Source organism: Alosa alosa, chromosome 11 (genome assembly GCF_017589495.1).
Source record: "Alosa alosa isolate M-15738 ecotype Scorff River chromosome 11, AALO_Geno_1.1, whole genome shotgun sequence".
Lineage (NCBI taxonomy): Eukaryota > Metazoa > Chordata > Actinopteri > Clupeiformes > Clupeidae > Alosa > Alosa alosa.
This window is the reverse complement of record NC_063199.1, coordinates 6928655-6952024: the sequence shown is the minus strand read 5'-3', so window position 1 is coordinate 6952024 and position 23370 is coordinate 6928655. Positions and strand designations below refer to the sequence as shown.

General features: G+C 43.4%; 1 protein-coding gene across 1 annotated transcript; it reads left to right on the top strand.

Moving 5' to 3' along the window:
- Nucleotides 1–2474: 2474 nt before the first annotated feature.
- Nucleotides 2475–20693, top strand: LOC125303411 (UDP-glucuronosyltransferase 2A2-like). Its single transcript, XM_048257170.1, has 3 exons — nucleotides 2475–2723; nucleotides 2808–3616; nucleotides 20579–20693. Exons 1-3 carry the CDS (start codon nucleotides 2475–2477, stop codon nucleotides 20691–20693), a joined length of 1173 nt encoding a protein of 390 aa, XP_048113127.1.
- The last annotated feature ends 2677 nt before the right edge of the window (nucleotides 20694–23370 follow it).

The window sequence follows — 23370 nt, the reverse complement described above, 5'->3', positions numbered from 1 at the left end:
GGAAAGTCTGGGTTACAGATGTAACACCGGTTCCCTGAGTAGGGACGAGACCTATTACTCAATGGGACTTGATCGCCAGATCAGGTCATCCAATTGAAACTACAATCACGCTGAATGGCTGATGGACGCGTCAGCACACGCAGAGCCAGCAGTGTGTCTCACTGTGCTTACGTAGGATTACAGTAGGTCTGGTCCCTACTCAGGGAACCGGTGTTACATCTGTAACCCAGACGTTCCCTGACGCACAATGCATTGCCATATTTGCATATAGCCTGTATGAAGTACGCTATCCTGCCAAATGTAGGTCCTTAGGCCAATTTATTTATTTGTGAATCCACCTATAGCTAATCCAAAATGCCCATGGTGACCTATCTGACTGCATACTGCCCAATAGCCTACTACTAAAACCGTGAAACATAGTCTAATCAGTTATATTTATATTTATTTGAAATATCTGCACTGATGGAGGCAGTAGGCAGATGGTAGGCCTATGCTTACTTTCGTTTTGCACTTCAGCTTGTATTCGGTGTAAAACAAACAAGCATGCATGGAAGCCTGGAGTTGTCTGTAGCGTTCTACTTTTGAATAAAACGGGAGTATTACGGGAGGCTACTTTTGTGCCTGTTCGCTACAGCTATATTTTGCATATTGCAGCCAAAGTCAACTGGGCTAAAAGGCATGTTACCTTTTCCTTCTCTCACTGCATTCTTAGAATCTCACCCTGTTCCTCATATATCCAATGAATTCGGTGGATTGAAGAAATTAGTTCTACTTTGCATCTTGGCTGGCTAGTCTAACTTTCTGCTTTTTCAACGCACCCTTAAATTTGATAGAAGCAACTAGCGAGTCACAACGCTGCTAGCTAGAAACTGCTAACGTTGATGAGAGGTGTAGTTTTTATGCTATATTGGCGACGTGATTTTAGGGTTCGCACCAGTAATGTTTCGCGATGTTGCGGTGTATTTGAGTACTCGACAATGTAGACCAACATTGACTTGGCTAGAAGTCATTCGCACCAGTGCGCCTAAATATTTTTTGCACTCGCACGAAATTATTTTTACTCGCATGTGCGAGTGAAATGGGCGCACTCTAGAGCCCTGACTTAAAATAATTTTTACTACAGTGGCACGAAATGTCCTGCTCCAGAAACGCTGTTTCAGTGTGGGCCCTTCCGAGGCAGTCGACGCACAGATGATGTTGGTCGCCCTTGACTCTAGGGTGGCCACAGTCCGGGTAGGCGCGAGACTTCCTCGAGGTTTTGCTTTCAAGAAAAAATGATTCGCAGGCACTTAGTGTTAGTGTTGTGGAACGCAAACACAATCTGGTGATCAAGTCCCATTGAGTAATAGGTCGCAGTTCCTGCGACAGGGAACCATTTCTCCTGCTGGACTTCTATTAATTCAATTTAATTTCAATTTATTGTGTTTATAGAGCGCCAAAACATTACACATGTATCATGGCGCTTTACAACATGTAGGCAATCTCGAGCAGATCCACAACTCAAGGGCCTGACCCATCTGCCTAGGGTCAGTACAGGACAGGAAGGTCTGTATACATGACAAATGCATATGATAGTCAGGTGTAGAGAATAAGACATGGTGTTGAAAGCACTTGAGCTGAAAGTTACAAGAGGTGGGATGATTACGTATCCGGTATGATAATTCATTAATCCTGATTTAGTGACAGAAAGTTCAAATAGTCCAGCGTTGGAATTGTCCAGGTGAAGGGAGTTGTCAAGGGGCATGTGGTGGGACAGCAGACGGGCCAGGAATCTGGGCAGAGTTGTCATAGGCAGGTGATGGGTCGCTAGGCCGTACGGGCCAGGAATCCAGATAGGGGGACAGTAATAGGGCAGTCGAGGATGGGACTTCAGGTGAGATGGGTGAGAGGAGGGCCAAACACACGGATGGTTGATGACTGGTGATGATATACCTCACAAGTGAGGTACAGTAAGGGGGAAGAAAGAGAGATGTAGAGTGGGTTAGTATTACTGAAAATCAAAATGGTTAATTAATCCAAACACTGTGTTGTATTATTTACAATTTGTTTGCTATTGTGTTAATTTTGTTTGCCGTAGGATGGCGTTTTGGCTTCATATTACACTCCTTTCACCACTCTACCTGCTGACTCTCCTTGTCATTTCCTGTTCAGTTTGTCATGGAGGGAAGATACTGGTGGTCCCAATGGAGGGAAGCCACTGGGTGAACATCAACATTCTGATAAGGGTGCTACATGACCGTGGACACTCCATCACTGTTTTACGATCTTCCAAGAGCTGGTATATCAAAAAGGACTCTCCCTACTACAACTCTATCACGGTGCCTGTTGAGAAAGGCTTCAATGAGGAATATGTCAGACCAATAATTTCTAAATGTTTGGAAAAAAAGAGGGAGAGTAGTTCGTTGTTCAATTTCATTCAAATACAGGCAATAATGTCCACTTCCGTATACAAAACCCATGGCATCTCCAGTCACATGGCATCCTCCATATTTGAGGACAGAGCCTTGATACAGGGTTTGAATAAGAGTCAGTTTGACCTGGTTCTCACTGACCCTGCTGTCAGTGAAGGCATCCTGTTGGCTCACTACCTTAAATTGCCCTTAGTCTACCATGTGCGGTGGGTTACCAGCACCGATGGACACCTTGCTATCGCACCTTCACCGGTATCATACATACCTATTACATATTCAGGCCTTTCTGATAAAATGACCTTCTTACAAAGGGTGAAAAATATGTGTTTTTACCTCTTTTATCAGTTTCAGTTGACCTTCCTAATTCAATCCCAATACCAGGCAGTCTGTGATAAGTATTTTGAACCAAAAGTCAGATTTCATGAACTTGTGCAAGAAGCTGATATTTGGCTGATGCGAGTCAATTTTTTGTTTGAGTTCCCACGCCCCACTATGCCCAACATAGTATATGTGGGTGGGTTACAGTGTAAACCAGCAAAGCCCCTCCCTCAAGACCTGGAGGACTTTGTGCAGAGCTCTGGAGAGCATGGAGTCATCATCATGTCCTTGGGGACATTGGTTGGTGAGCTTCCAAGTGATTTGACAGAGGAAATAGCAGCAGCTTTTGCGGAGTTGCCTCAGAAAGTCATTTGGAGGCATTTTGGGAAAATACCATCTACCCTGGGTAACAACACCCTCCTAGTAAAGTGGATACCCCAAAATGACCTACTTGGTCATCCTAACACCAGAGCCTTTATAGCCCATGGGGGAACAAACGGACTTCAAGAGGCCATGTATCATGGCGTTCCGGTTATTGGGATTCCTATTTTTTTTGACCAGCATGACAATATGGTGCGACTGACGGAGAGAGGATCAGCAAAGCTTCTCATCCTGAACACCATTAACAGAGATACCTTCCTCCAGGCTTTGCAAGAGGTGCTCCATGAGCCATCCTACAAGGAGAACATGCAGAGGCTCTCCAGGATCCACCATGACCAGCCGATGAAGCCTATGGACCGAGCCCTCTTCTGGATTGAGTTTGTCATGAGACACAAAGGTGCTGTTCATCTGCGCACAGAGTCCTACAAGATGCCCTGGTACTCCTACCACTCGGTGGATGTGGTGGTGTTTTTGGTTTCTTTGTTTTCCTGTGCACTGCTGATGCTGTTTGCCTCTTGCAAATACCTTTTAGGGTTATGCTATAAACAAAAAATAAATAGACTAACACAATATGGTGGTACTTCTAGATTCTGACCTATAGTCTTTTTCATTTTGATGATTTTATATCGGGATTTATCTGTGGCTGATTTTTAGTGATAAGTTAATGATGTTAATGTTAGATTTCACATGCTTAAAGTAACAATAGTAATTACTTGGTTGGAGCAATAGGATAAATACCCCATCCTGTGGAGTCTTTTTCTTGGATTGGGCAATGACCATGCTTCTGGAGAGATGACTATTCTGTTATAATACATCTTCAAAATATTCTTTGAAAACAAGCATCCACATTTGGTCGGAAATGTGAACAGATATCAAGATGTTCATTTTCTAATACAAGTGTATGCCTATTGCATTCAAATCTTAGGTCTAATTGAACATGTTATGTCTTTCTTAAATGTTCTATTTTAAGTACTTTAGAGTAGATCTGTAAATTATTTTTGACTATTTTAAAGTGATTGTCATTTTATACTTATTGTGATATACAATGACTTGCTATTATGAATGTAAAGCACTTTGAATGGTCTCTTTGTATGAAATCTGAAATACACTTGCCTTCTCTGTCACAAGGTTGTGAATCAAGCAGGAAGGGTGTACTGCAAATCTTGGGTTAGCAATTATGTGCCAAACGCCAAGCTTTGCAGTGACACAAATGTGCTTAACAGTCTGGTATGGTCTGATATTAAACAAGTTTTGGGTCTGTTGAAATAAATCATTTTAAGCAGATTTCTATCACCCAGATTCCACCTTTTCTGTAGAATGACCCAGTTGTTCATAGAATAATGGTCCGTTCATGCCACCTGGAAATATCAGGGGCCGCACCCGTGATTATACAAGCCAGTTTAGCTGTCTTTTAGGCCCAGATGAACCCTTTTCTATTTACTTCCAAAGATGCACAAGAAGAGAGAGTCGTGGCCCCTTCGGGACGTTACACCTGGCCGACCCATTGTGAGTGACTGTGGCTCAGAGTCTTACCACCTGGCCCAGTACATAGACCATTTTCTTAATCCCATTTCCCAACGACATGTGAGTTACATCAAAGACACATATGATTTTGTTTCTAAAGTGAGAGGCCAAAGTGTTCCTTCCAGTACTCTCCTGTTTTCTATTGATATTAACTCCCTGTATACGAATATCAATACAGAACTGGGCCTTAAGGTGGTTCGAGAGGCTTTTAACAAGTACCCAGACCCAGCTCGACCAGATGTTGCGTTGTTGGAGTTGTTACATCTTGGTTTAACTCGCAATGACTTTGAGTTCAATGGTCAGTGGTACCTACAAATCCAGGCCACGGCCATTGGTAAAACCTTCGCTCCTTCTTACGCTAACATATATATGGCGGCCTGGGAGGAATATGCCTTCTTAAAGTGTTATAAATTGCCGTATGTACTTTCGCTTAATTCTTGGATGACATTTTTGGGCTCTGGGATCACAGCGTGGAGGCTTTTGAGGAGTTTGCACATCTGCTGAATACACATCACCCTACTATTTCCATCACTAAGAATATACTGTACAAACACATAGCTTAGAATTAGACACTGAGGTCTTTGTTGTTGATGGGCGGGGGGTGGGAACAAGGGAACTGGCCACCCGAGTGTACATTGGAGAGACTAAACATTCTACACGGGTCAGATGTAAACAACAACACCTTTATTGCATTAGGCGACAGAAGGACAAGCTTTTGTATAATCATTTTCAGACACATCTAGTGGAGCAGTTTCATCATTGATCATTGGGCTTCAATCGGACCGGGGGTGGAGTCTTAGAGACAGACAAAGTGAAAGACATTAGATTCTGAAACTTAACACTCTTCAACCATGGGGTCTAAACGAAAGGTGGTCATAACATCTGTTTAACATCTTAATACATTTTTGAATTTTTAGGTTTTTACAACTGCTGGAATTGTTTCAATAAAAATTATGGTCTGTTGGTTGGGATCCTGGTGTCTGTCCTGTTCTTGTGTCCTTTTTAGAGGGTTTTTTGTAGCTCCTTTGGCAGGGTAGCTGGTCTAAATCTAAACGCCAGGTCAAAATCGGGTAATTTATTTTCGTGGGTTTATCACTAGGTGGCAGGTCTCGTTAGATCTCTTCCCAGAAACTTTGCTGGCAACACTTCTCAGGTGCTGAAGGGAGAAATGAAAAAGTCGAAGAAAAAAAGATATTGCAGCAGGTGCGTTTTAAGCCAGACAATGCTGGATGAGTCCACCTTTCTACTAAGACAAGATGACTCTGACCACGACAGGTCAAAAACATTACAAGGGCCGTGCTGAGGAGGGAGTTACATCTCCACCACGAGCCGGGCCTAGCGGAGTGGGTGGTTGGCCGAGTCGCGCTTGCAAGAGGGCACGCCCTTGCCAGAGTGCCGAATATGCCGGTGATAGTTACTCATAAAAGACGCAAGATCTCCATTTCTAGAAAAAAAAAACAGGGATTTTGATGAAAACTAGCCACTATTTAGCTTGGGATTTCTCAGGAACAGAGGCGTGTAGAAATACACGGTTTGCACCCACTGAGAGCTTAAAGTCTCACCTTTCAAACGAGCCATTGTATGTGTTCATAGCTATAACACAGAATATGCTGTTGCTGTACAAAAATCATCAACAATGGTCTAGATTGCTGGCACTCTAGGACAAAGCTTCCGAAAATAGCTTGGCATTCAATGAGTTAACAGTCCTAATTTGAAGGCAGGCAAGTCTTCAGCCCTGACGACTCGACGAAGGTTCATTTCGGGCTTACTCGTTTGCATTGCCTTTGGAGAGCAGTGAAGTTTGAGGGGAAGAGAAGCAGAGAGGGGGCTTATCTTGCTACTCCCTCTGGGACTAGCAAAAGAAGCCCTTCTGTCTGGCTTGGCCTGTTTTCCATTGTTTTATTTTGTTTGGGATTTTTTTTTCCTTTCACCCCTTGCGCTGACTTGGATTAGGATGTAAGATAGCCATTGTTCTCTTGACAGGTGGAGTAGTAGGGCTGTATTGCAGGTAATACTCTAAGAACCTTTGACTTTAACCTTGAAGACAATGCATAATGAGTCCTACCGAGGGATTTTGATGGTGTACAGCTGTAGTTTTGCCACTGGCCATTGTATACTAATTCACAAACATAAAAGACATTTTTATATCATCTCCACACAGTGTAACGCATTAAGTCTCACCATAAAATGTACCATCCATAATTTCTGGCCTGTATAATGTATATTAGCTGTATAGCACTGGGTGCATGGATCTTAGCAAGTAAAAAGGAAGTGAAAAGTAAAGGGAAGAAGCAAAAATGTCCAGAAAACACAAATGACGAAACATTAGCTTTTGCCATCAGGCAAAGAGGGAGAGGGACCTAATAGAGTTCTTAATTAGTTGAGCTTGTGGGAAGGCAAAGTGGCTTATCAGGGCACTAACAAGTACATGACCACTGGGTCCATGAAAAGCCCTTTGAAATATCATTTTCAAACACTTGATATCACACGCTCACAAAATGGAGCTGTTGCTCAATAGGAGGTCGAATTAAACTGAATGTGGATGGCATGGGACATGAACAAATTATATGCCTTAAAAACGGCTTATTATGAATTTGATGAGAACTGTTGGAGGGGATTTTCAGTCACCCACTCTGTTTAAGAATATCGCTGTTATTGAGGTCTGAATGTAGAGATAATTATGAAAAGCTTCAGATCTGTGTAGGACAAAAGGATGAGACAGGAATAGAGGTGGTCAGCTAGTCCTGTCCAACATAAAACAAGTCTGATGTTCCATTGAAAAACATATGAATTTTGTTCATATATTGCTATATTGTAGTTTTCTACATTATATTGCCAATTTGTATAATAAATAACAGTTTAATCAGACAGTTTGGTGAGTGTTGCATATGCCTACGTACGACCAATGACTGTTTCGAGGTATGTTTTTTTTTTATTCAGTGGACAGGGATGCAGGGATTGCCCTAGACATTACTCTTCTCATGTTTGTTGTCAAGGGCTATACACTGGCCTTCACATGAGCAGGAGGCCTCCATAACCATACAGGAAATCATCCTGTGTATCCAGGTTAAGAGGCATGCTCAGGAAAGGGAATATAGCCCATAGCTGGCTGTGTGAGTATGACAGATGCAGCACACTGATGATGATGGAGGAGAAAAAGACAAAAAGGTTACAAGAAGCCTCTGAAGGGCCTCACCAAGTGGGACCAACAGGCGTTGAACTCACAGTCTAAAAAGTACCTAGAATAAACCAAAAAAAGAGGTCATGGATGACTATGGGATTGTTGGAAGGGGCTTGTTTTGTTTGCATTTTCAGAAATCGTTGCATTCACTGCAAAATGACTGTGTAATTTTATATTATCTGGTCTGCAGAAATCAGTGATAGTGTCAGTGTCCTTATTTTACATAATGCTGAGCAAAACCTTTAACGTCAGTGCCCTTTTTCTTTTCTTTTTTGCCGGATAACAAGTATAAACCACAATTGGGATCCACCTACACCTACAGAGACTACTACAATCAACTACTAAACATCACCTGAACCAAACTCAACCCCTAAACCTAACATTGACCATACATTTCAGTTAACAAAGTGTCATCTGATAATTTGTTATTAATTTGACTGTAGTCTAAAAGGGACTATCCATGTAAAGGTTGACCCAATTTACAATAAAACAAAATGCTTAAGTAATGCTAATACATGATCCATGATGATGGTTTAATGAATGAAATAATAGTTAATAATAGAAATCTTGTTGCTCATCATGAACTTCTGGGGAAACAAATTGTGTAAAAATCTAGGCCTACACCCTGTTCTTGACAGAAGGACATCTGAAACCTTTCTTTTTCTGCCTCCAACTCTGTTACAGAAGTCTCATCCACCATGTGTTAAACCTTACTGGAAATTTACTCTGCAAACAAGAAACAAGCAAGAGTGAAACGTAAATAAACCAATTTACACTCCCCCCACTCCCCTGGGCAATGTTCCTATTATTGTGGTTCTGGCATGTTCCCATTGATATTGAGCAGCAATTTCTTTTCTGAAGAACTTTAATCATCAGGCAAATCGTCATGATCATCCAAATTAGAATACTGGTTATGTGGTTGCCCAGCAACATTTCTCAACAAGTTGTCCCATGTATCATCACCTTTAATGATGTAACATTGTGTTTATCCATGTGTTTGTCTATGTGTACAGTTCACATATGCACTTAAAATAGAAGTGAAGCGTAAAAACATGCTTTCCTCTGCTTCTAATGGCTGTAATATGCATGTAAAATGCTGCTGGTGTCAATTGGTACACTTACCGGTATTCCAATGGAATTACATTGTTAAACAATACACGGATGTCAGATGGGCAACTAAAAAAAAGTCTAGGGTAAATTCCCAGTTATGGTGCATTAGTATCAAACATGCCTAGTGTAACATTGCTTTATCTCCTCAGCCTCATGTGACCCACCAACACAGATTCACCCATCATCTGATGCTCAGTTTTCACTATTGTATATTATGGTAATGGAGTGTATCAAGCCAGTTAGGAAATGGCAAAATACTAACTTACAGTTTAAATAATGAACAAGGACAAGGACACTGTGTGGTAGAAAAATGAATCATCAGACTAGACAACTGGTCTGCCCAAACCATAAACTTCACTGTAATAAGGCAACTGTTTTTTTTGTTGTTTGTGGTTATTTGCTCTTATTCCACTGCTTGGTTGAATTTCCCATTGTCCTACGTAATTTAGAACGACCATTAACCGTATGTTATCTGCACACCTATGAAGTAGATCCATTTTTTGGCCGTATCACACTTGTATATTAATTCGCCAAACTCAATGTGAACTGGCACGTTGCATCCGAGCTGTAAAATGCAGACGTTCAGAACATTGCAACATTGTAGCATATGACGGAGGTGGCTTTTAGCTAGATGGATAACAGCAGGCTAAGTAAAATAGCGATGTTTCAAAGCTAAAGTTCATCAGAATCTTGGGATACGCCCGCTTGACAACGGGAGAGATAGAACTAACGACTGGCCTTTGGCCGTAGCAACCATCCATTTAGAACTAGTAACGGCAGTTTGTCCTGTGAGTTGAGAAATTAGTTGATATGTGTCGGAAGAAATTAGTTCTACAAACAAGACAGTGTTAGCGATTAAAACGTTTAAATTGTAACAGGAAATGAACACAACGCAAGTGGCAACAGTGGAATAAGCGGCATAATGGACTCCACGGTGGTCTGTTCACAGAAGTTAATGCACTACGAGGTTTAAACGGCCCTCCGCTTCGCGTCGGGGCCGTTTTACAACCTCGACTGTGCATTAACTTCTGTGAACAGACCACCGTGTCGTCTATTATCCCTTACATAACATTCTAGCGCACACTAACACTAAGTAAATTGCCTAGCACAGGACACTGCTCTTCCATTAGAATGGATTACAATCCGTAGCTAAACAGATGGAGAGGACATAAGTACTTTAAAGTGGACGGACTCACAATCTAAATAATGACTTGGTATTAACCCACAACAACTTCAAAAAGAGTGACTTGGCATTTGAAATCACAGTGAATAACAGCTATATGGTAAATCCACTCTTTCCTTTCATCTAAAAAGCGTGCACTTCGTGTTGACGTTGAAATATTTTGGATGGAAAAGCAAATTACATGGATTACATGAACAGGTCTAGATAACACACAAGAAACTGCAAGAAAGGGCTATGTGAGACAAAAAAAGTGGAAAATGCTGACAGGATTGTGTGTTTGTGTGTGTGTGTGTGTGTGTGTGTGTGCATGTCAACACATGGACAGAGACAGAAAAGGAAAAGACAAGGCAGGTAGAGAGATACATCGAGTTGACAGACAGGGAGAGAATCCTTATTGCCACTGGCCTTGGCAACTCTACTCATACAGTCAGGGATGGGCAGTATTTATGATACATGTATTTAAAATATAATTTAATAATAGAATTAAACTAGATAAACTAGATGTACCGCATAGCGGTACAAAATATGACCGCCGCTCAGTCCTGTACATCCGTTCCGCTAAAATAAATCACACTAATCAATTTGTGTCCATCTTTTACTCCATCCCCCACTCTTGAAACTTTTGTGTAGGGGAGACCGGGGCTGGTTGGAACAGGGGCAGGTTGAAACACTGTTAATATCCAGGCTACTAGAGGGAGCTGCAACAAAATTCCAACACTAAATTGACGGCCTTATTGAGTAGAGTAGGCCTAAACTCACGTATGTAACTGGTCTCCAGGTCATTAACCCTTTAGGTGAGAACAACTTTTTAATTTTGTAGTGTCAAAACTTAGAATATGCACCTCCCACTAAATACATCCTAGAAGGGTAATAGTTAGGGATATAAAAAAAAGATTGATTATAATTGATTGCTAGGGGACTCATCTATAATTTAAAATGAAGTTTGAAAACCTGAGGTGACTGATATTAGCAGGCTAACAGCATTTGTGCAAAAAAAAAGTTTGACCTAATGTATGGGCAGGTTGGCACACTGATTTTGGGGTTGGTTGGCACATACATTCCTATGGCTATTTTGTGACAAATCTATAAACTTTGTATTTTATGCATAAAAACATCATCAATCTTTATTTTAACATTGTTATTGTAATTACTGAACATAGTTTTACATTTGGAAGCATTTCAGACATTTTCAGACAAATTTAAACATTTGAAGTTAAAAAAAAATCGGTAGGGAGCAAATTGATCTTGACGGTGGGCCCTACTGAAGAAAAACACACAGGAAAGACATCAGCAAAGCCCTACAGGCAGTGATATAGATGAGCACTTCAAACAAAACCAAAAGGAGTACTTCAAAGGACTATAACATAGGTGTTCCAACCAACCCCGACTACATGTGCCAACCAACCCCGTGCATGGGGCAGGTTGGCACACATGCACAACACCACTTTAATCATAAATAACTCAAAACAAGGGATCATTTGTTGACATTGAATGTATACATTTTGTAGCTGAGATCCCAAGCTTTCAGTTAATCACAATTTGACCATTTCAACGCATTGTAAGACGGAGAAATATAACCGAGAGTGAAAAGTGTTCCAACCAGCCCCGGTCTCCCCTATGCTTGTTTGGCATGCCTGTGTGTGTGTGTGCGGCTGCACAGAAAGTAGCCTACTGGCGCTGCAAAAGTGAATAGATTGTAGAAGAGCCAAAAAAGTTGTAGCATTGTTATAAAACTTTTAAAATCTCTAAACAATCACAAGTAGGGCAGTTCATCACAGTTCATCCATTGCAACTGGATTGATGAAAGGTCACTTACACCTGTATGCTACATTGTATTTGGGAAAAGCAGAAGGTATCAGCATAATGTTATATTTTTATTTATTCATTTATTTATTATGGGGATAGGGATTGTCAAAGTTTTTTTTTTTTTTTCCGTCATCTACTTCCTGAATTTTTGGTCAACGATACCCGGGACACTGAACCACCGGGGCACATGAAATTTGGTGGCCCCACTAGACTTTTACGGAAAAATTTTGTTTCGTCCCCGGGGGCCACTCCCCCCCCCGTGCTGGGCCCCCCGAACCACAAAAAAAGCAGTTTTTCCTAAATAACTACCTGAACCGTGGCACCGAGGATGAAGAATCTTTTATGGTATGTTGGTCTCAAGGGCCCACATCAATCTGGCCCATAATCACTCATTTGTGATTTGCACCCCCCCCCCGGTAAAAAAAAATGAAAATGCAATATCATTCTGCTTTAATCGCCCCTCTCTTCAGTTAAGATGTTCAGAACTGCACCAAATTTTATGTGTATGATTAACCTGACATTCTCTGGGGGTATGCCAAGTTTCGTAGAATTTCATCCATGGGGGTCTAAAAAATGTAAGTTATGTGTACATTTAGTGACTGTACACTCATTGACCTGTCAATGGTGGGGTGGTGCACACATATACACACGCACACACACACACACACAGGTACGCACATACCATCAGTATCGGCAATTACAATGGCCGATACATAATTACAAATTCAGTAGGATTAAAGGAAAACCAAATATTCATCATAATAATAATTTGGTTGCATTTCCAGTATTGGCGTCACATAGTCGTTTGTCCACCAGATGGCGCATCGTTGCAGTGAAACGTAATTTTGTTGGAAGTTAATCTAAAGTGGGTTGGAAAGACACTACGCTTCCTACAAGGACAAGACTGTAGTTTACCGCTGAGAACGTCTAATAAGGGTAGGATGATTTCTGCATGACATGTAATTCCCATTTCTTCTTGAAGCCGAAATAAATCTGCGAATGTACATCGGACATGCTTGGTTTTTACTGCAGGTAGACTACGTTAATCTTAAGTTATATCAATAGCCTAGAGTAGGTAAAATAATGTTACCGTTAGCATTGGTTGAGTGATAGAGGCCAATTTGATTATTGATGTATGTGTAGAAAACCGTGTAAATGCGGTTATAGGCTACCAAGAACATTGATAACAGCACTAATTGCATCTTTCGACTGTCATCTCATTTGCTTATAACCATAACCTAGGCTACTAACAGGATCTAAGTTAGTTTCCCACACACGTTTGCTACGTGATGGTTTTCTAATGGAAAATATAGGCTACCTGAAAGATAACCTGATGATGCATCCTAAACACCGGGCTGGGACATTTAGCTCAAAGTCTCAAAAAGCATCTGAGTCAACGTTCGTTCCCAAACACCCATATAGGCTACTTCAATCCTCTATTTTCAAAGGTGATTCAGGTAAGGAAAGTAAAGTACTAAGTACTCAAAGTAAAGTAACTAGGACTGAAACTACATAATTCGTCAAAGTGAATAATTTGTGTTAACTCGCCGCAATGTAGATTTATTAACGCACCCGTGATCTACATCTCCATTTAAACCAAATGTTTTAGAGTGCACGTTGAGAGATGTATCCAGGGCAGGGCTGTACCTACACATATTTGTTGCACGTGCTACAAAATCATTCTTTGCGATGGATGATTTAGTACCAACGTTACACCCGGTCCAAAACAGTTTTTGCCTATGGCTATACCGTGAGACTGAGGCGTTTTTGTTTGTTGAAGGCGTGTTTTAGGGTGTGAGAGGGGAGTCGATGTGCTTTGATTCCAGCTTAGTAGTAGTAGTCTATGCGATTAAAAAACACGTGTGTGTGAAGTATCCAAACAATGATAACGCTTTCATTATGGCTGCTTTAGCCATAGACCTTGAGCTACTGTACAGTGGGTTGGGTTCCATTTAGAAGTGTCGCTTTCCGTGATTCACACAGCTGCGTGAAATGTATTACTACTAATATGCAAAACTATTAACTTTTCGCCAAGAGGTGGCAGCTTAAGTCTGCTTGATACTGTAAGCCATTGGTTCCCAAAGGAGATTTTATTTGGGTCGCCAGCATAGCCTAGTGACAATTTATGTTGTGTAATAGGCCTAGCATAGGGCCTACTATATAGCTTATAGTTTGTTAACAGTCACGGTTTTGTCATAACTCCCTCTATGCATTTTTGCATTTAGAATAGCTCTGAAACCGGGGGCGAACATGTCGCAGGGGGGGCGCCAGTGCGTGGATATCTCAATTGCAAAATTAAACAATATTTCTATCGGGCGCCTACAATGGACTAGGCTGGGTGAACTTAGCCTGATCTGCCGGCGATTCCTTTTCGATTTCTTAAAAGATTGAGCTTGGTCTGGCGAACGCCAGAATAACCATGGAGGCAACATGAATCAGCATATTATTTGCACAAACAATAACGGACAGTAGCTCTTCAACTTGGCCCGTTAAAATGTGTATGAACAGTCTAGCAACGCATTTTATGAAGGCCCTTTTGGACATGTCAGTTATTTGCACCACTGGGTAAAACGGCATTTTGTTTTAGACTACTGGTATTTAATTTGTGCATTGACAATAAAGCTGAATATCATATGAACTAGATGACTAAACTTATGCATATGTAGAAGAAGAAACATTCACAAAAATCCATGACATGACCTCTCTTCTTGATGGCTGTTGAAAACTGCATGGAACAGACAGGGATTGTTTTGTTTAATAATAAATAAATAAATACATTATGCTGCTACCTTCTGCTTTTCCCAAATACAATGTAGCCTAAAGGTGTACCTTTCATCAGTCCAGTTGCAATGGATGGACTGTGATGAACTGCCCTACTTGTGATTGTTTAGATATTTTAAAGGTTTAATAACAATGCTACAAATTTTTTGGCAAGTGCTACAAATCTATTCACCTTTGCAGCGCCAGTAGGCTACTTTGTGTGCGGCCCGCAAACACACATTCCAAACAAGCATACACAAAAGTTTCAAGAGTGGGGGATGGAGTAGAAGATGGAGACAAATTAATTTATATGATTTATTTTCGCGGAATGGATGTACAGGACTGAGCGGCGGTCGTATTTTGTACCGCTATGCGGTACATCTAGTTTTAAAATATATTTTGATGTATTTTTGCCCATCCCTGCATACAGCTATGCTACTTTGAATTTGAGAGAGGGAGAGAGAGAGACAGAGAGCAGGCAGGATTAAGACTGCATGCCTAATGATTGCCTAAGATACCCCACCACCTCCTGGCCCACACTACATCTCTCCCACCCCTCCCCCTCCACTGGGGTGTGTGTGAGTGGGGGGGGGGCTACAATTCTCTCGCCATGCCCATCATATGCCTTGGTACCCCAACAAAACAGCAGGGGTGTGTACACAAACACAACTGATCCTCCTGTACAAGAGTGCTTCCTCTCGCCAGGGGAACATAGTGCCGATACTAGCCTTCCCACGGTGCCTCCCAAACCTCCTGCTCAGAGCAATCCTGACTTTTCTGCTCTTGTCTTGACAAAACCCATGTGTGTGTGGTAAAAAAAGGTGAAATCTCGGCCACCTGACAATAGGGCATGGGTAATATGCCATGGGAACCATATGGTGCCATCAGATGTCTGCGGATCTGAGACCACCCCCCACCCCTAGTGTCCCTGCCATGAGTTCCCTTTCATTTCTCAGCTAGAAGTGAACCACTCAGTCTGCGCTCAGTGTCAAAGCCTGGTTTCAATACAAGACATAGTGCTGAAAAGAATGCATTGAATGCAATGTGGTTTTAGTCATTAAGACACAGGACAAATTTCAAAGGAACAGAGAGATTGAATGGAGTTAGAGTCAAATACGTTGCAATTGTTTTTGTTTTGTTTTGCAAATGTATTGTTTTGCACTTGCATCAGTCTCTTTCACTCACTCTCTTTCTTTCTCCCAATCTTCCTTTTCTTCAGTGCTCATTGTAACGTTGCTCCAGCCAATAAAAACCTTTATCGAAGTGGCCTTCGCTTGACCAGACAGGCGTCCAGTCTCTGCTCTGCTGAGGAACACTCTCTCCAGACAGTTGTAAATTCCAATAAAAGGCTCGGGCCAAAGCGAGCGCGACTGAGGCCCTCCCCTGTTTGCTGAGAGGGCCAGCTCTAATCTCCCTTTCTATTACCAACTCTCCCTAGTGCCTAATGGCCTAGCCCTTCTCTCTCTCTCTCTCTTTCTCTCTCTCTTTCTCTCTCTCTCTTTCTCTCTATCTCTGCTGGGTAAATGTTTACCCTACCATGAGAAAATACAGGGATTGGCCACAAACACGGATGCACCGAACCGGCTTCAGAGGAAAGATAATGAGAGGCCATTACCCAGATTTCCCTGCACCAGGGTTGGCTGAGCGGACATCGAGAGAGAGGCATTATGGGTGGAGACCCCAACGCAGTCGGCTGTGATGATTTTCCGCTCCTCTGTGGAGAGGTTCACGAGTCGACGAAGGGGGGGGGGTTGGGCTAGTGTTAGGGGTAGAGGATGGGGGTTCCAACATCAGGCTCTTTCGAAAAACCCCGTCCGCTAAAATATTTGAACAGCCTATTCAAACACCTCGTGGATGGGGAGCAGAGGCCGACAGCCAGGGAGCAGTTGCTGAGAATGGGTGATGAACACATGGCATAGACTCTGAGGCGGTCTGTAGCCACCGTGCTGCCAGGGTGGCTTTGATATACCCGGCGACTTATTGATAATTTATTGGATCATCTGTTTTCCCTCCCGAGCGTATGCCAAGAAAAGTGGACCGGCACTTCTTATCAGGAGCCAGTGGTACAATTCACTCCGTCATGGGACAGGACAGAACAAAAGCAGACCAGATATTTGCATCCACAGATGGGAGTTTGAATCACTTCTGTCTCCCTCGCTTGTGGCTGCTGCTTCCCACAGATCGCACAAGGGCCTGAGCTGAGTGCGTATACTCTCCTTTCTCCCCCTCAGCCATTATTCTGATTAGCTTGATCCTCCGAGCAAGTCCTCGCCTCGCCTAGACCGACCGACATCTCATTGCTATGTTAATGATTCAGCATGCAGTTTTATATGAGCCCTGGTTCTCTCTCTTTGAGGGAGCCATGGTCATGTTGCAGCGATGCAGCAGTAGAAGTTCTTCATCATTTCAACTCTCCCTCAACTCAGCCGTTAAAATGGAGTTAATCACAGGCGTGCACATACACACTCACACACCGTCTCTCTCCACCAACACCGCTGTAGAACAGGGTCCTTTAATGACTTCATCTCCGACTGGATCACAGTGTTTTCACAATCATCACAAGTCCCATCTAGAGAATGGAGTAGTGTCTGGTGCCGGGTACGCGCGGCCATATACGAGAACATGCTTTTATCTCAATAATTCATAGGCTCGGAGGCATGCTGAATAATTGAACTGAAGTTGGAGGCTTTTCAGTGCTGTAGAGCTTTGCATGTGGCTGAAGGATCCTTGGGACTGGATGCCTTGCTTGTAACAGAGGGAGTGCGACAGAGAGAAAAAGAGAGAGAGAGAGAGAGAGAGATGTGGGGAAACATAGTGCTAAGCTGTGTTTCTGTTTTCACTGCTGGCTCATTGATCAATTATTCAGCGCGGCCCTCTGACAGTGACCTGTGCTCTGAGGGGAAAGCCTCCATCTTCCTGGTTTTAAGAGGACAGCCCAACAGTTGCACAGCCCTCCCTCCAAACACACACACATAAACAAGTGCCACCCCTCACCCTACCCCCATATCAGTGAACTGTATTTTATGCCACTTTAGAGCATGGCCTTGTCTCACAGTGAGCCACTCTCACACAGCCTGCCACACCCACTCGCCATTCATAATTTCCTTTTTGGCCTTGTCTCACAGTGAGCCACTCTCACACAGCCTGCCACACCCACTCGCAATTCATAATTTCCTTTTTTTTTTTTATCTCCGGAGTGGTGAAGGCTGTCAGCACAAAAAGGATAGTAGGCGTCTTTCAAGTGATGAGATATCGGGATAAAAAGGGGTGGCCAATGTGGAAAAATGAAGTATCAAATGAAGAGCTGATATCACTCTGTAGGAGCCAGCTACTGTATGCAGAAGTCTGCCTCCTCCTCCTCTCCTTCCTCTCCCTCCTTGTCTAAGGGTCTGTTGCTCTGCTCACCCTAAGGTTCTGCTTCATCACATGGGCAGGTCGAACGCCGAGCCAGCTCCTCTTTTCATCAAAGGCAGCACAACGGGCAAAGAGAGAAAGAGAGAGAGAGAGAGAGAGAGGAAAAAGATGATGAGAAAGAAAAAAATGCTCGCTGACTGATCTCTGCTTGTTAAGGCGCAGTGAGTGCCTAATTAACACAAAGGAAAATAGCGAGCTAAAATGAGGGAAGTTCTCTGTACCTGGAAAGCAAAGGAATTCAGGAGGAAGAGAAGAGGGGAGAGAGAGAAAGAGAAGGGGGGGGGGGTTATGCAGAGTAGACGAGAGGAAAGTTTAAAAGGCATGCAGATGTGCTAAGGGTGGATTTAGCCTGGGCACTCTCTCCAAATACATTGGCCCACAGAGGCCATTGATTGTTATTCCTCTGATCTTGGGTTGCATCAAAGCTAAGTACTGTACCAATAAAGGCATCAAAAAGAGAGAGAGAGTTGCAAGGCGAAATTCCACAGCAACTTTTCCTTTTAAACCCAAGCGCAGGAAAAAATCAGGACCATCTATCTGTTTACATCTCATGCCCGTGTTACTTCCAACTAACACACTTTTAATGACCGCACTACTGGTGTACCGTTGATAATTCCTGTGGAAGAGAATGAACTGTGAGTCATCCAAGGCTCTGACCAGTGCTCACGTCTATTCAGGAGATCAGTGAAGCCAGAGGAGGAAAACTGAGACAATTTGTTATGCTCAAACCATCCCTGAGGGATTAGTCCAACTCCAATTGTGCCTCAAACTGCGCTGCCCGAAAACTTGACTGGGGAGGAGGGGTGGTAGGGGGGAGTGGTGGCGGGGTGGGGGTGAACTGCCACCCCCGCATCTGAATATCCCGACACTCAACCATTTAGAGGTCAAGCCGAGCCTTTTGTCTCGGTGTGATTTATGGCGTGTTTCCTTACCTCCAGCTTTCGGAGGGAACGCGTGTCACACGGTGCTGCCTTGTTACCATCTGATGGCCTTTGATGGATGGATGTGATGCCATGCTCAGCGCCCTGACACTGGGCTGGAGGTGCTGCTGATGGAGGCGTTTAATCTTCATCCGCACCACCTCGCGCCTCTCTCCCACTCTCCCCAAGGTTTGTGTTGTTTTCCTGTATTGATTAAAATCGGGTAGCCTTCTCTTTTCCGTGTGCCGGTCCACGGGGGAGGATAAGGGAAAAAGTCTTTCATGAGGAGGAGACTCGCTGGGATAATTCGGGAAGGATACACTTGCCAATTCCCATTGTTTCGAGACACCTAGCTGTCGACTTGTTTGGCTGATGCCAGAGCCAAGGACTCGAGTTCTGCTTTTAATTAAGTGGGTCTGAAGAAACCTGCGGATGCCGCTGATGGGAGATGATAGCACTAATCTCCACCACAAATTAGCAACCCAGGACTGGGAAAAGCCGATAAAATCACACGTTCTTTAACATAACACACGGCTCCATTAAACGGCATTGGAGTTCAACGACTTACTTCCGCACAAAAATAAGTCCCCGAACAACAATGCAGGCTCAATGGCCCAATCCGTGGAGATGGAGTTATTTACTTCTTAGCTTTCCCCTCACTATCTCCAGCAGAGAAAAAAAACTAACAACAACCGCAACAACAACAAACAAACAAGCCGTGCACTGTAACAGATCCTCATAGAGACGGTGGATGTGGCCATGTTCTACAAAGGTAAGGAGGCAGCAACCACTTAATTTGTGATTAGGGCTTTATTCTAAGGTGTGTTTATCCTCAGAGGAATTCATTATATCCAGAGGCGGCTTGATGTTTTTTCTCACTCCTCTCCCCTCCCCTCCTCTCCTCTTCTCGGCCCTCGTCTGAGGCTCATTCCTCCTGTGTGGTGATTTAATGCAATTCTCCTGGTGATAAAGAACTGAAGTGCATGACCACAAATACGCTGAATAAATTATCTTCTCCTTTTCCCCCTCCTCCCTTCCTCCCGCATTCTGCTTCATCCCAGTAAGGTTATTCTATCATGTAAATTACTATGTGCTTACACATATTTTTCAGCTGCCTTCTCTCTCTCTCTCTCTCTTTATGACTAACGCTAAATTATATCCAGGGGGAAATCTAGATATGTGAACAGTTATGTTTGAAACTGAGAACATTGTTCATAGTATAAAGAATGACCAGGGCCTAAGGCATTGAATTTATCGTACAGTAAATTAATTTCAAAATATAATCCATAGCCAATTCTTTTGCAAGAGATCTGTCGTAATAATGTATTAGGAAATGCATGCAATGTGACTGAAATACCATAAATTCTATTATTTTTATTATAGGTCTTTTTCTCAATGTTGCTTAAGTCTTTCATATAGAATATGTTCCTGGTGTTTAAACACCAATTTTAACCAAGGATAATACAGGTAATGATATTAGTTGTTTCTTTGTGTGAATCCCCTATTCTAACTGGAGAGCGGTGAGTTGGAGTGTGGCGCACCTGAGTGTGTGCTTTCCCTGTGTCTGCAGTCTGCGGCCTCTCCATCATGCAGCAGCTCCGCTGGAGGATTGGTTTTTAAAGAGCCGCCTGGAGCCGCACGGCGCCATCTGTGGCGGCGGAGGGGAGACAACTGTTGCTTATTAAATTAGCCAACTCCATCATTCTGATGCATCAGCAGCCGAGGAGCCCGAGCTCGCCGTGACCTTTCCCTCTGTCACTTCCAACACCCCCTCCCCTCCCCTCTCTCTCTATCCCTCTCTCTTGCTTGCTCTCTCTCTCTCTCTCTCTTTACCTCCACTAATATAGATACAAACTCAACTAGGTCAAGCACCAGGTATTAAATCTTTCTCTCTGGCCCAGCGTGGTGTGGCACGGCGCAGGGCGAGGCGAGGCGACACGGTGGCATTCGCCCAGACAGACAGACAGCCCCACCCCTCAGCCCTGGCACTGTCGGCTCTGTGCAATGATGGGCGGAGGATGGCGGTGGGGTGAGGGTGGGGGTGGGGGGAGGCGACACGAGGCGATCAGGTGATCAGGCTCAAGGCGGTGGTCGTGCCGTCGTCATGGCGCCCACGGCCCGCAGGCCAAGGACAGCCTGACTCCTGCCGAAGGGGTTGTGCCACCTGCGAGGAGGCCAGTTGGCTGCTGGTGGCACCTTGTGCCTCCACAAACTGCTGCCACGAGAGTCCAGACTGAAGGTGTATCAGGAGGCCTTGGAGAGAATGGCCAGATCAAATTGGATTCAGTTTCAATTTAGTTCTATTTGCACAGGGCTTTCACAATGGACTTGGACAGAGAGGTGATTCATAGAATGAGATCAGTAAGTGGTTACATGTGGTAAAAATAAAATGAATTTATAAAATGATATTTCTTCTTTCAAGTTAGATTAGAGAGTGTCACACTAATGGATGGGTAAGTCAGTGACTTTGAATGTGTTGGTTATTGCAGTTATTGATTAGATTTAATGGGTACATGTGCCTTTATGTGTACATATGTGCGTGTGTGTGTGTGTTTTCTGTATGAATATGTGTGTGGTGTGTGAGAGAGAGAGAGAGAGTGCAAGTGAATGTGTTCCGAGCAAATCGATACTGCAAGGTCAAAGATGAAGTGATGTGCTTGATTCATAGACTGGCGTGTGATAAACTGTAGTTTCCACGTGGATATAATATACGAGAAATCCCAACTCCACGCATATCCAAATAAAACAATAAAACGATACACCCTGCCTCCCTATGAATCACAGACCCTGCTTCCCCTGGTCTAGGCTGGGCGTCTGCTTGTACAATATTTACAGTCGAGTGCAGTGGCGGTGACATGATCGAAAAGGACATGTGCTGAGACAGTTTTTTTTATGCATCGCTTTTAAGATCTGTCTTTTTCACAGCACTGACGGAATGTTCCATGCGTAGCATCCATGGGGGTGCGGCGGTGGAATATTCTGTGATCCGGGCCTGTTTCACCCTTGACATCCCTGCTCCACGACCTTAGCGTTAGCATGCCTTGCTCAGCCCAGCACACACCTGCGACCCATACATTCTTTTCCTTTGAGCTCTCCCGCTTACGTAAGTTCCATAACAAGCCCCTGGGTGCTATGAGGTAATGCTCGCTGAAAGCAGAGCGTCCTTACTTAAGTCGTGGCCTTTGCTGCTGCCGTCCCTCTCTCTCTCTCTCTCTCTCTCTCTCTCTCTCTCTCCCTCTCCCTCTCTCTCTCTCTCTCTCTCTGAAACAAGACAGGTCTGCAGCAGCCCCACAGGACGGCCTCAACACACAGCCACTGCAGAAAATTAGTTCTGACCTACTGACTTCCAGTTGTATACTAATACACTGTTTCAAGAAAATTACCGTTTCCATACGACAAAAAACATGAGCTCTGCTCGTTGTAAAATGACCACAAACTGTAGGTGAGAGGTTAGTGATGCAAATTAATGAGAGTGACTTTTATTAAGTAGCAAATAGGTGAACAGGGTCTTAGTCATTTTAAGAAATTGTGAACTTGATAGAAAATTCACAGTTTACTATTTTTTAAATGTAATTTATTTTTATTGCATTTTGGCTAATTAATAGTTATCAGTATCATATGTTTATGTATATTTCAGTTCAACTATATCTGTGTATGCCAGTAGCTTCTATGTAGTGTGTCTGTATGCATTCTGCTGTTCCCAATGAACATGGTGAAGGCAAAGAATAAAAGAGAATTTTGAATAACTGCCATCGATACATCACATTCCTTTCCCTTTAGAGTTGCTAAGGAATCTTTGAAATATTGAGATGACACAAACAAGATGTGTCAAGTGCTACATATTCGACTGGGCCATGCAGCAGTGTGTGGGTATGAGTATGTGTATGTTTTCAACCATATAAGTCTATGTATGTGTGTGTGTGGTCATGCATGATAATTTGTGAGTGTCACTATATGTCTGCACGATGACATGATGTGTACTGTATGTCTGGAGTATGTTTTCAGCATGTGTGTGCATTTTAGAGTGTATTTGTGTGTGTGTGTGTCGTCATGGGGTTTTTGAAATGAACAGAGGCGCCTGTGCTTACAGATTGTTAGGAGCCTGAACATGCAGCAGAAGTGTGAGCCGGGGGCTCTAGGGCAGCGATTGATAAATACACCTGTATGCTTGTGGGTGAGAGTGTGTGTGTGTGAGAGTGTGTACAGTACAAGGCGAGCCCTGGCCGTGTGCAGATAAATCGGGCCCGGCCACGCTCTGACTGAGTGGTGAGGCCACCTCTGGGCTTCCCCCCGCCGTGCTGCAGCCATGGACATATTTCCAGCCGTGTCCTTTGCAGCCTGGAACAGAGCTCCAGGACCTGA